General features: G+C 41.8%; 1 protein-coding gene across 14 annotated transcripts in view; it reads left to right on the forward strand.

Annotated features, from left to right (window-relative positions):
* The first annotated feature begins 1,450 nt into the window (after nt 1-1,450).
* ROCK2 (Rho associated coiled-coil containing protein kinase 2) overlaps nt 1,451-13,957 on the forward strand; it is a 154,760-nt gene continuing 142,253 nt past the window's right edge. For 7 of the 14 annotated variants that reach the window (XM_054245207.2, XM_078349942.1, XM_035273222.3 and 4 more), the window contains exon 1: nt 1,451-1,614. Coding sequence is in view for 4 of the 14 variants with exons in the window: in XM_054245206.2 (XP_054101181.1) it covers nt 2,765-2,905 (141 nt within the window). In the remaining 10 variants the exon portion in view is untranslated. Of the gene's footprint in view, nt 1,615-2,269; nt 2,906-13,957 lie in introns of those variants that run through there. The other 7 variants (XM_078349940.1, XM_054245212.2, XM_078349941.1 and 4 more) reach the window with 1 other exon arrangement.

Consider the following 13,957-nt stretch of genomic DNA (forward strand, 5'->3'; position numbering starts at 1 on the left):
ATTATGTTCTATGTATTTCTGGTTTGTTTGAACTTTTACAAGAACCCATTTGTGCATTACTTTTGAAAACAAGAATTGTTGTAGTAATCTCCCCCTTACCCCATCCTGCAAAAAGGTTTAATTCATATTAAGAGATTTGTTTTCTCTTCTTCCAGGTAGACAATGGGATAGGTCTTGGGTAAAAATCTTCTGAACCATGACTTTTTCTGGTCTATGTAAATGAGTATATGTAGAAGATACCCAGGATATATATCTTGTTGATCACTACTCTTAAAATACAGTTTTCATGGCTTCCTGTTATTCCAATCAAGCTACATACAACCAGTCAAAATTAATTTGGAAACTGAGAACCACAGAGTGGTTTTTTTGTTTGTTTGTTTGTTTGCTTGTTTTGTTTTTGAGACAGAATCTCACTCTGTTGCCAGGCTGGAATGCAGTGGTGTGATCACAGCTCACTGCAGCTTTGGCTTCCTGGGCTCAATGGACAGGCCTCTCTGCCTCAGCCTCTAGGGTGGCTGGGACTACAGGTGCACACCATCATGCCCTGCTAGGCATAGTGCTCCTTTTGCCTTGCACATCATTTTGCCATCAGAAAAAGAATCCATAATCATAGATTATCTCATTATTTCGCTCCAGTGTGTAAGTGGGAGTGTCTAGCTCTCTCTGTTCTCCTGGTGGCCTCTGCGGAGGTCTGAATGAGTAACCCAACACACAGACTTAAAGGACTCTTTGGATGCAAAGCCAGTGCTATTATCTGAAAGGAAAAAGCTGCACTGGATGGATCATCCGCTTCCTGAACGAGTCCAAGTAGGGATGGCTTTAACTAACCCAAAACCAAACACGAGGCTCCAATTAATCCAATTGTTTGGATCAAAATGCAACTTTTACAAGGCTGAGGCTTTACCCTATCTGCTGGTTTATCTCCGACATGCGAGGGAGACAGCTCGTAACATTATTACTTAATGGATATCAGATTGTTGCTTTTCCGAGTGGTTTTTCCATTTTTTGAAATTTTAATGTTCTTAAGCATCTTTACAGAAAAAAAATCCCATCCAATTAAGAGCTACTACTGTATTCTCTGGTTCTTAAAGCTGCTCATTTTACACAATTTTAGAGTGTACAAACGATTTTGTTTGTTGCATCTATTTCTAATATACCTTCTCATGTTCTTGCCAAAATTTCATGTTTGACAGTCGCATACCTGCCAGGATTCTTGCTGTTAATGTGACAGCCCTTGTTTGGGTTACTCAGTTGAACAACTGGGCCCATTCCCAGGTTTTGGTCATCACGAACATTGTGAATAGCCCTGCTGTTAACATCTTTCCGCAAGTTCTCCCCCTCCTTCGCCCTTTGGATCATTTCCTTGGAAATGTACTTCCTTAAATGGGTTTACTGGGTCAAAGGGGCTCTATGAACGGTTTTATAGCTCCTGGCACATATTTTTCGGATTGCGCCCTGGGCGGATCTGAGCGATGGCACGGGCCGCGGAGAGGGCTGGAATGCGGAGGAGCGGCCCCGATAACCACCCCTTTTCCGCCCCCCAAAAGGAGAGGACCCGGAGAAGGCCTGCGGCTGGAAAGCGTTTTTCTGACGCTCTCCCTTTCTCTCGACGTGGTTAGTGTCTACACCGGGCAGAAACGCTCTCAGGATCCCAGGCCCTCCTATCCCCAGGACCAGCATTTCTATCGCCTCCGCTCATTCGGAATCCCCGACACCCAGGGCCCCCTCCCAAGCCCGTCTCGAACCCCCCAGGTCCTGCCGCCCCTCGCGGGCGCCCAGCTCGGTCGCTATTATTTTGGCGCGGGTGAGGCGAGGCCCGCATAGCTGCGCGCTGAGTCAGCGGGGGCCGCGGCGGGGGACGCGGACGGGCTCCCCCCGCTCGCTACTGCGTCGGGCCCGGGGTCGGGGGTTCAGCCTCGGGGTCGCGAGGTCGTCCCCGGGGTCGTCCGCAGGGTCCGGCGGAAGGGGCGGGGGGTAGCACGGCTGGACCCCGGCCGGGCGCGTTTCCCCTCCCCCACAAGGAGCTCGGCTGTGACCGCGCGTCTGGCCGTTCGCCTCAGAGAACCCCGCCAGGGGGAGGAGGCGGGGGCGGGCGAGGAAGGGGCGCAGAGGAGAAAGCGGAGCGGGGCAGACGCAGGAAGGGAAAGAAAGAGAGGAAGCGCGGCGCGCGGGGCGGGGCGGGGCGGGGCGGGGCGCGCGCGGGCCGGGCGGGGGCGCGCGCTGGCGGCCACGGGCGGAGGGGCTTGTGGGTAGCGGCGGCGCGCGGCCGGAGACTGGTGGCCGCGCGGGAGTGTGTGCGCCGGGAGCGGGGTGAAGGACTGCAAGGCGGCCGGCGGCGACCATGGCAGCGGGCCGGCAGCGGCCGTAGTGGCCCAGGCCTGGACTTCAGCCTCCCGGGGCCCCAGAGGGCGGGGCGGTCCGGGCCGCGGCGGTGGCGGCGCCACTTCCCCGCTCCGGCCGGAGGACTCCTGCGGGCGCTCGCGGCGGACCAGCGGACCGGCGGCGCGAATCTGACTGAGGGGCGGGGACGCCGTCTGTTCCCCGCGGCTCCCGGCAGGGCCGGGCCGGGCTGGGCTAGGCCAGGCGGGCTCCTGGGAGTAGCTCCGGGCAGGCGACCGCGGCGGAGACCCAAAGCCGGAGCTAGAGGCGAGCGGTGGGCCCGGGTGGAGTCCCGGCTGAAGCTGGTGTTTCGGGGGCGGCGCTAGGCCCCGAGGCTGCCGGACCTGAGCGCCAGGAGCGGGAGTGCGGGTCTGGTGGTGGCGGCATGAGCCGGCCCCCGCCGACGGGGAAAATGCCTGGCGCCCCCGAGACCGTTCCGGGGGACGGGGCCGTCGCGAGCCGCCAGAGGAACCTGGAGGCGCTGATCCGAGACCCCCGTTCCCCCATCAACGTGGAGAGCTTGCTGGTAGGTGGCCGGGGCTTCGGAGTCTGCTCGCAGCTCAACCTCAGATCCCCTCTCCGCCCAACCCTCGGTGCCCGTCCACCCGTGGGGAGGGGGAGGTCTTGCCCCACCCCGCCCTGCTTCCGGCAGCCGGGACAGGAGGCCGAACGCTTCGGCCACCAAGTTCCCAGAGTAGTGACCCGCCTTTGATTTCACACTCTACCTCCTGCTGGAGCTGGTGTCATCCCCGGCTGCTCCTTTCTTGCAGCACTGGGAGGAAACACCCTTCTTCCGCCTACCCACTCTGTTTGGGGAGGTGGGTGGAGGACTGGCCATCCTTCATGCCCCAGGTTAGCCGGTTTGAAAGTGTCATGCTACGTGGGGACTTGGTGCGAGCAAAGGAGAGAGAAACCTGATGCTGGCCCTGTTGCGGGTACTCACTGGGGTACATGACAAAGAGCTGCCCTCACTCTCTCCTTTTAGTCTGAAATCTTGGAACACATAGCTAAAGTTTCGCTGTTTTCACTTGCGTTTGAACATTCCATGCTTGCCATTTAGTACATTTTAATTGCTGTAAATTTAATTTCCCGAGATTGCTGCGCCAGAGCCAAAGAAGTCTGAGTTGTGGAGTAGAATAAATCTCTCCTCTTCATTGCGTCTCTTTCCTAAAACGGCCTTTGAAATCCAAATTAATAGCACCGTAAAGGCTGCTAATTGGCTCTTGATTAAGAAAGCATGTTTTACAAAATAGAAATGGACTGTAGAATGTTGGCTTATTTATTTTTGTTAGGATAGAATGCTGGCTTATTTCTTATTTTTGTTAGGATAGACGATTGTATTTCGCAATTTGAGTAGTGTGCAGTGTAGATGCATTTATGGGAAAAGGGGGTGTGGACTTTTACCCTCGGGAGAAGAAAAGTGAAAAAGATATTCTGCATACTAAAATGACTCTGGAAGACTAGAATTAGGGTGGGAGGTCCTTAGATCCGTTAAGACATTCTGTGTTGGAATGCAGATTTTCTGTTCCCTGTTGGGATAAACCTTACTATATGATGAGAAAAACTGCCTCCTCCCTTTCCAGGGATGGACGGACTGACTTGTCAGAGGCGGTTGGTTATCCTTTGAGGTTTGAGGCATCGTTTGCAGAGTGACTCAATCCTGTTTGGTCAAAATGCAGGAACTGACTTACGCTATGTGTGTATTTCTGCACAGTGCACAGAAAGTAGTGATGTGCTATATTGTGTCACTTGTGTTTAATATTTTACTGATTTTCAGGCTAGAGTGCTCCTATGTTTTCATGGGAGCAGTTTTTGAAAGTCTTTAATTGGGAGTAAGATTGGTTGCATGGATGGCATAGCTTTTCCTAGGCTAACGCAGCGACTCTGGGCTGCACTCCCAGCATTTTCACTTTGGTATTTTGCTAGCAAAACTTTGACCTAAGGCCAGAAAGTTCAGTTAAAAATAGTACAGCGAATCTCAAGTATTCATCAGGTTCATGATAAATCCTAGATCGAAACGTTTTGCAATTCACTTTGATATCTTAGATCTTTAATGATATTAATCATAATTACTAGAGTTATTCTGAGCTTGAATGTAAGGTAGTTTATACATGTAATATGATCATACACTTTTTATTACTTTCTAAATTATTAAAAAATGAGGGCTGTTTTAAAAGTGAAATGTTTTACATGCTCAGGAAACACTTATATTAAGGTGACACATTACTGATATGAGAGTTGACATCAGATGCGGATGATTTGACAGATTGTTATTTCTGCTTCTGGTTGATTAAATATGCTTGAGATGCAGTAAACCTTACCAAGCCAAAAAGTGTCCTTTATTCCTTTGGAACAAGGTTCCTGGTGCTTCTGTTGCAAAATTGATAAACTAAATTTTTAAAAAATAATTTTATAATTTATACTTTATTGTATGAAATATTGGAAAGAATTTTTTATTGTGATAGCATATGCAGAATTTACCATTTTTAACCATTTTCAAGTGTACAGGTTAGTGGCATTAAATAACATTCACATTGTTGTGCGACCATCACCACAGTTCATCTCTGGAATCATCTTTCTAGACTGAAATTGTAAATTGATGTTTAAAAGAAGTTATAAAAATTATATTTCCTGAAATACTGATGAAATAATGGCTGGTATCACTTTAAATATCTGAAATCTTAGCAGTTAGTTGCATTTCACAATTGGTCATTGTTTTATAGCATGTGGCATTTATTTTTTGGTTTTGCCATAGAAAATAAATATTTTGTCTTTAACAGAAAACTTAAAGGAATATAATTTAAAGCAAACACAGCTGTGACACTAATTTCAGGAGCTCAGAAAGTACCATTAAAAATTGTATACTCACTCCTATGATGACAAAAGAAGATGAAGTGCACCAGAAATTCTTGTATGATGCTTTCAGTAGGCTGGGCTTAGAAGGTAAAACTGTAGGAAACAAACTTATATGAGATAACATGTAAAGTGCTTAGCTAGTGCTTGGTACATCACAGTGCTCATTAAATTTAGTTCACTTCTCCTGTGCACATTTAGCATGTTTTTAGTTAATTGCTTTAAATTTTCTTTTCAAAGGAAAATTGTTTCATTTGCAACTATTTCTTGCTACATAATTTTGAGTGAGTACCATTATCATTTGAATTTGCCATCAGAAAAGTGCTAGCAATCATCAGGCACAGATAGAGCTGGATTCCAAAACTAAAGCAGTGTAAAGATGGCATTCGCTTGTTTCTCTGCAAAGGCTCATTGCTTTATGTGGGTCCTTAAATTAATCTGAAAAAAAATATATCTCTTATGGTTGCAGATTGTGAGCTGCTTAACATTATTTAGAAATAGAGTTTTGAGAGGTTTGCTTCTGTACTGCTTCTTTTTTTTTTTTTTCTTTTTCTTTCTTTTTTTTTGGAGGCAGGTCTTCAGTGATAAGCTTTTGTAGATTTGAAACCTTTGGGTAAATACCTATGTTTTGTTGTCAAGACTGGCTTCTCATATTGCTTAGTTATTATGATAAAAAGAATTGTGTTTCAGGCTTTGCTGAAGAGATGTTTTTCTACAGGTCTGTGCTTTTGAGTTTTGATTTATTTTACTATTTCAAAGAGTAAACAGTCACAATAATCTGTAGGACTCATGCTTGGTAGACTTGTTTCTTTGTGAAGGGTTTGGCATTTATAGCATAAATGTGATTAATTTCCTTTAAAACTTGCATGTTGATAGGAAATTTTTATTTTTTTTTTGAGGCGGAGTTTCGCTCTTGTTACCCAGGCTGGAGTGCAATGGCGTGATCTCGGCTCACCGCAACCTCTGCCTCCTGGGTTCAAGCAATTCTCCTGCCTCAGCCTCCCGAGTAGCTGGGACTACAGACACGCACCACCATGCCCACCTAATTTTTTGTATTTTTAATAGAGATGGGGTTTCACCATGTTGACCAGGATGGTCTCGATCTCTTGACCTTGTGATCCACCTGCCTTGGCCTCCCAAAGTGCTGGGATTATAGGTGCGAGATAGGAAATTTTTAAAGAAAATGAGTTAGCTAGGGAGGTTTAAAAAAGGTGATGTAGGGCTTGGTGCAGTGGCTCACGCCTATAATCCCAAAACTTTGGGAGTCCGAGTGGGGTGGATCACGAGGTGAGGAAATCGAGACCATCCTGGCCAACATGGTGAAACCCCGTCTCTACTAAAAATACAAAAAAAATTAGCTGGCGTGGTGGCGCACGCCTGCAGTCCCCGCTCCTTGGGAGGCTGAGGCAGGAGGATTGCTTGAACCCAGGAGGCGGAGATTGCAGTGAGCCACGATCACGCCACCGCACTATATCCTGGGTGACAGTGCAAGACTCCATCTCAAAAAAAAAAAAAAGGTGATGTATGGAACTCACTGTTGACATGAAGCAAGTGCAGGTCCTCAATCCCTTATCCACAATTTTCGATACATAAAAAACCCTAAAAACCAAGTTTTTGGTAAAACATACTTGATGATAACATCTGACCTAATCTGACATTAGAACATTTGTAGTCTTGTCATTTCTCTTGATGTAAATAATAATACCTTTTGCTACAGGAATATTAATGTATTTGATTTCAGGGTGCTGCCCAGATTTTCAAGAGAGTTTTAGGGAATATACAGTATATATACTGTGTACCATTTTAAAATCCAAGAAATTCTGAATTCAGAAACATTTTGGTCCTAGGGTAAGGCCAATGTAGACTAAGTAAGGAAAGCATTAGTATTTGCACGTATTTTATTAGTATTTTGCATGTAATCTATGCATATCCTCCATATGCTTTAAGTCATCTCTAGATTACTTATAATGCTTAATAGTATGATACTGTATTTTTCTTTTTTTTGAGATCATTCTGTCATCAGGCTTGGAGTGCAGTGGTACAATCTTGGTTCACTGTGATCTCCACCTCCCGGGTTCAAGCGATTCCCCTGCCTCAGCCTCCCAAGTAGCTGGGAATACAGGCGTGTTACACCACGCCTGACTAATTTTTTTGTTTTAGTAGAGACGGGGTTTCACCATGTTGGCCAGGATGGTTTTGCTCTCCTGACCTTGTGATCTGCCTACCTCAGCCTCCCAAAGGGCTGGGATTACAGGCTTGAGCCACCGTGCCTGGCCTGTATTGTTTTTAGTTTGTACTTTAAAATTTTTTTCTAAATATTTTTGATCCACAGTTGGTTGGATTCATGGATACAGAGTCCTGACTGTATTATATATTTTGGCTTGATTTTTAAAAATATATAGACAAGGTATTGCTCTATTGCTCAGGCTGGGATACAGTGGTAGTCATAGCTCACTGTAACCTTCTGCTCCTGGTCTCAGTGATCCTTCCAACTTAACCCTTGTGTAGAGATTACAGGCCTGTGCCACTGTGATTGGCTAATGTAAATTTTTTGCAGAAATGGGGTCTTGCTATGTTTTCCAGGCTGGCCTCAAACTCCTGGCCTCAAGTGAGCCTCCCACCTCAGCCTCTGAAAGCATTGGGATTAGAGGCCTGAGCCACCTGCAGCCAGCCTACTTTGGCTGTTAATAAAGCTGCTATGAATGTTTTTATTTCTTTTAGGTAAATTAAATACTTTGTGGTGGAATTGCTAGGTTGTAGGGCAGATATATGTTTACTTTTTAAGAAACTGCCAGGTCTTTTTATGAAGTAGTTATTCCATTTTACACTCCTGCCATCAATACCTGAGTGTTCCAGTTGCTCCACATCTTCCCCAACACCGCTCTTTAAAATGTGATTTTGATTTGCATGATTTCCATTTCCCTCATGACTCATGATACACTTTTGCTTACACTTACTGGCCATTTGTATATTTTCCTTTGTGCAGCATCTGTTCAAAGCAACATACCTCCATTTTTGCCCATTTAAAAAATTGGGTCATTTATTCATATTTATTATTGAATTATACAAGTTCTTTTATGTATAAAGAGAACACTGTTTGTCAGATATATGTTTTGTGAATGTTTTCTCCCAGCTTATGGTGTATCTCTCTTTTGGTTTTTTTTGAGGCAGAGTCTTGCTGTGTTGCCCAGGCTGGAGTGCAGTGGTGCAATCTCAGCTTGTGGGTTCAAGTGATTCTCCCTCCTCTGCCTCCTAAGTAGCTGGGATTAAGGCATGTACCACCATGCCCAGCTAATTATTATATTTTTAGTAGAGATGGGGTTTTACTGTGTTGGCCAGGCTGGTCTCAAGCTCCTGACCTCAACTAATCCACCTGCCTTGGCCTCCCAAGTTGCTGGGATTACAGGCGTGAGCCACTAAGCCCAGCCCCCTATGTCTTTTTTTAATCAAAAATCTTAATGGTTACTGTTTTCTATTCAAGTAATTATTGCCATCCCCATGTCCTGAAGATATTCTCCTTTGCTTTCTTCTAGAAGCTTTTTACATTTAGGTCTAGGAAACATTTTAAGCTAAATTTAAGGTGTGGTATGAGTTAGGGGTTGAAGTTAATTTTTTTCCCCACCTAATTATCCAGTTATTCAGACTATCCAGCACCATTAAAAAAAATTTAAGTTCTCTCATGGGATTGCTTTGGCACCTTTGTTAAAAGTCGGTTAGTTTACTGACAGTTGGACTTTTAAATTTTTTTTTTTTTTTTGAGACGGAGTCTCGCTGTTGTTGGCCGGTGCTGGGGTACAATGGCACTATCTCAGCTAACTGCAACCTTCCGGGTTCGAGCAATTCTCCTGCCTCAGCCTCCAGCGCCTGCCACCATGTCTGGCTAATTTTTGTATTTTTAGTAGAGATGGGGTTTCACCATTGTTGGCCAGGCTGGTCTCGGACTCTTGACCTCAGGTGATCCACCCCCCTCAGCCTCTCAAAGTACTGGGATTACAGCATGCCTGGGCAAATTTGCTTTTTTTTAACCACCTCAGTAGCTACATCAGATCGTCAGTCCTGGTTTTGTTGTTTAACCCAAGCTTATTTCAAAAGTCATTTCTTGGCTGGACACAGTTGTTCATGCCTGTAATACCAGTGCTTTAGGAGGCTGAATTGGGAGGATCGCTTGAGCTTAGGAGTTCAAGACCAGCCTGGGCAACATAGTAAGATTTCTTGCCTCTACAGAAATAAAAAAATTAGTCAGGCATAGTGGCACATCTTGTGATCCTGGCTGTTCAGGAGGCTGAGGCAGGAGGATCGCTTGAGTCCAGGGGTTTGAGACTTCAGTGAGCTATAATGGTGCTGCTGAACTTCAGCCTAGGTGATAGAGTGAGACCCTGTCTCTGAAAAAAAAAAAAAAAAAAGTGATTTCTTTCTAGTTTCATCTGTACCTGAAGGAAATGGCAACCAAATATGACTGAGAAGGAAACATAGATTTTATTTTTTGAAGTGAAGAAAAATTTGTCATTTTTTAAATTATAAAAATAATATGTTCTTATTGTGGAAAATTTAGGGAGCATAGAAGGATATAAGTAACTGTAATCTCCTTCCCCAGAGATAATTACTGTTTAACATTTTGGTGTATCTATCTTGAATAATATATATGTTAAAAATTTATGCTATTCATGTACTAGCATAAAAAAATTACGCTATTCATCTTTTTAAACATTTAGTGAATAGTAGGAGTTTTATGTAGTCACAGTTATTAGTCTTTTCACTGTAAAGTGATTTATGGCTTAGCGGTCATGTTTAGGAAATTCTCTGTTACCAGTATTATATCATCATATACCTGACTCTTTGTTCTCACATGGCTTTATTTTTATTGATATTTTCATTTCATTTGGAATTCTGATGGAAAAGTATGAAGTAGGAGTTCAAAGATTATATCAGGAGATTGAGATTTGTCTAGGTAGTAGAATTCCCAAAATATTAATTGGGAGTTTCTCTTTAGATCTCTTTATTATACTTTCTATTTGGAGAGGTAATGATTATAGATTTGGTCTCTATTTGAGCCTCTTGAACTTCTTCATGAAAATACTACTGTATAACTATACTTAAAACTGTAATCTGTGCTGATATTAAAGATATATGTTTATATACATAAACATGTATATATGTATAAACATTTATATATGTATATAAACATATATGTGGGCTGTTAGTGATAAGGATTGCTGGTGGAGAGAATGTGGATGACTCGGTGCATATTTAAAATAACATAAAAGAACATTTTCCATTGGTGGGCTAGCATATTATATGGAACTTAATATTTAATAAATTGATGTGAAATCATGGTGCAATTAGGGCTCAACTAAAGTTATATTCCATCTTTGATTGGGATCATTCTTCTTTCCTATCATCTGTACTCCCCCCCACTTTAAAGTATGATTAAATTGTATGGATATTCTTGCAAATTCTGCAGTTAGGTGTTCTCAGTGACCCTCACATTATCTTTTAAAAAAGCATTTGGGCCACAATAGTTAGCATTTCTCTCATTCCCCGCCTTCTCCCCCCACCCCCCTGTGTGTATATGTATGTGTCAGTTAAAGGGAAATACTCGGATTCATTTTTAGTTCATTGATAATATTTTGAGAAATGTTTCTAAGTCTAGGAATGATTTTATAGGTTGGTGCTTCATTTTGTGTAAGGTATGAGCTGTTTGTTCAGATATCTAAAGTGCTTTATAATTTATTTTTGTTATAGTTGATCACTTAATATTCAATGTTGGAATTTCTTTATTCTCAAAAAGAGTTTGACCCCAGATTTTTTTTAGTTATAAAGCAAGTGATTAGTCATTTTATTTTCAAGGTATTACAGACTTGGAACCATTTCTAACATTTAAAATTATTGAGCTTTCTGTGCCATGGAAATGAATTAGCAAAGTGATCTGTAGCAGTACTTTATTTAGATAGAAATGGGCCAGAGCAGGGCTGTTGTTGTAATTACCTGGACAATTGTGTTGAGGAATGCTTAATACGCTAAGCATTGCCTGGATATATGTTTCTTGGCTTTTGAGTTTATTTTTATTTAATGCACAGAATACAAGCTCTTTTAGGACATGGGTCTTTTGTGTTTTCTTATTCCGTAAATATCTGTTGAATGAACTAACAGTTCTTTTTTTAAATAACAAGAGTGATGACCTGTAGAAATATCTCTGCTTGAAGAGGTATTAATTAAAATACTTCCCATTTAAACATTTTGATATGTGTTTCTGTCACTTAGTTCTTATCTATCCATAGGAAACAAGAGAAGTAAACAATAACATAGAAGAACATAACAATATATGTAGTCAGGCATTATCATTTACTAGCATTGCTGGTTCTTTTTAGTTTCAGCTGTTTTATTGATGTATAATTTATTGATGTATTATATTTACCATAAATTTCTTTCATTGTAAATGTATAATATAATGATTTTTAGTAAATTTATAAAGTTGTGTAACCCCCACAATACATTTTCATCACCCTCCTAAAATTCCCCTGATCCTATTTGCAGTCAGTCCTGAATCCCAACCCCAGCCAATCACTGATCTACTTTCTGTCTCTGTAATTTTGTCTGTTCTATAAATCCCATATAAGTGGAATCATAAAATATACCATCATTTCCACCTGGTTTCTTTTACCTAACATGTTTCTGACGTTCATCTATGTTGCAGCATGAATATGATGTTCTTCTAAATCGATGAGTAATATTCCATTGTTATGGATATACCACATTTTGTTTATGAATTCACCATATGTGAGAGCATATGTTTTCATTTCTCTTGGGTAGATTCCAAGAAGTGGGACTGCAAGGTCATATGGTAAATTTACGTTTAACTTTTGAGAGACTGCAGACTGTTTTCCGAAGTAGCCCTACCATTTTACATTCTCACTACAAATGTATGAGGGTTTCAGTTTCTCCATATCATCACAAAACACTTGGTATTGTGTGTCATTGTAATTATAGTCATTGTAGTGCATTTTACCAGTGACAAATGATGTTGGCCACTGTTTTATATGCATGTTTTGCTTGTTCTTTTGATTTTTGCTAATGTGTCATGAGTATGGTCTAATTTGAATCAGTATATTTAAATTGTTTTTGTTTTTATGCAAGGAAATAATATGATAATCAATTGGTGAAGAAGTTTTATTTTGTATACCACAGGCTAATTCCAGTGTTGGGAATTCCAAAAAAAGAATACAAATGCAGATCAGAGCCCTCTAAATGTGGAATTATCCTACTAATTAGTGTTTACTCTTGAGAGACCTAGTTAATACTAAGCATTTTTTAAAAACCTTGTTATGATACTTTTTGCCTCCAAGTAATGAATGAGTCTTGCTGATCTGTATAGGCTCTTTATTTTTTTTAATAAAAAAAATTTTTTTAAGAGATGGGGTCTCCCTTGGTTGTCCAGGCTGGAGTGCAGTGGCGTTATCATAGCTCACTGCAGCTTAGAACTCCTGGGCTTAAGCAGTCCTCTTACCTCAGCCTCCTAAGTAGCTAGGACTATAGGAGCATGCCATTTCACCTGGCTAATGGGTAGGCGTTCATAATGGCAGTGGAGTCTACTAGTTGGGTTATTTCTAAGCTACAGGTGTTGAGGGCTTCTGATGTACACATGGCTTTTACATGTTTTTTTTTTTTCAATTCTGCTTTGTGTTCATCTTCCCTCTTTTGATTGTTTTGAGCATGTTAGGTGTAAGCTCATAAACTTACTTCCCTTTTTTTGACAGAGAAGAGATTTTATCTTTATATTTCTCTGTTAAAACAGTTGTTAGTATTACTTTAATAATTTGGTTCATATAGAGGGTGGGTAGCTGTTGGTGTTTTAAGCACTACTACACTTGTCTGTTGGCTTGTTTTTGAGTCCTCGTTTTAATTTACCTCACAGATACAAAGCTTGTCCGTTCTTGTTCACAGGCGGCATTAGATGTTGACTTGTGGGATTGCATTATGTGCAAATTTTTGCATCTTATCCAACATACTGTGTTCTTTTCAGGTTTAAAAGTAGTCTTATTTACGCATTCTGTATCAGTTTGTGATTCTACTGTTTTGCCTTGTGTTTAAGTATGACTCCTCTAGAAGTTATACTCAGAATATGCTTATTGAAATTGAAGGTTTCTTTTTAATTTTAGTTTAGATAAATGTAATTATTTTGAGTTTTTATTAAAGATAACTACATATGGGACCTTTTTCTTTCTTTTTTTGAACAGTGAGGGAAACTTAGAAAATTATTCTTCTTCTTAATATTATTTTTTTGAGATGGAATCTTGCTCTTGTCACCCAGGCTGGACTGCAGTGGCGCCATCTCGACTCACTGCAACCTCTGCCTCCTGGGTTCGAGTGATTTTCCTGCCTCAGCCTCCCGAGTAGCTGGGATTACAGGTTGGTGCCAGCATGTCCAGCTAATTTTTGTATTTTTAGTAGAGATGGGGTTTCACCATGTTGGACTGGCTGGTCTCGAACTCCTAACCTTAGGTGATCCTCCCGCCTCAGCCTCCCAAAGTGCTGGGATTACAGGCATGAGCCACTGCACTCAGCCAAAAGTAATTCTTTTAGTCTTTAACATGCTTCTCTAATATATTCAAGATGGATTTTAAACATTTTTGGTTTTAAAACCAAAAGGAAAAGAAAGTGTATTAGAACAGTTGTCATGAACTTGTCATGCCTAGAGTTGTCATTGCCTACAGGATCTAGTGAAAAA

Source organism: Callithrix jacchus, chromosome 14 (genome assembly GCF_049354715.1).
Source record: "Callithrix jacchus isolate 240 chromosome 14, calJac240_pri, whole genome shotgun sequence".
NCBI lineage: Eukaryota > Metazoa > Chordata > Mammalia > Primates > Cebidae > Callithrix > Callithrix jacchus.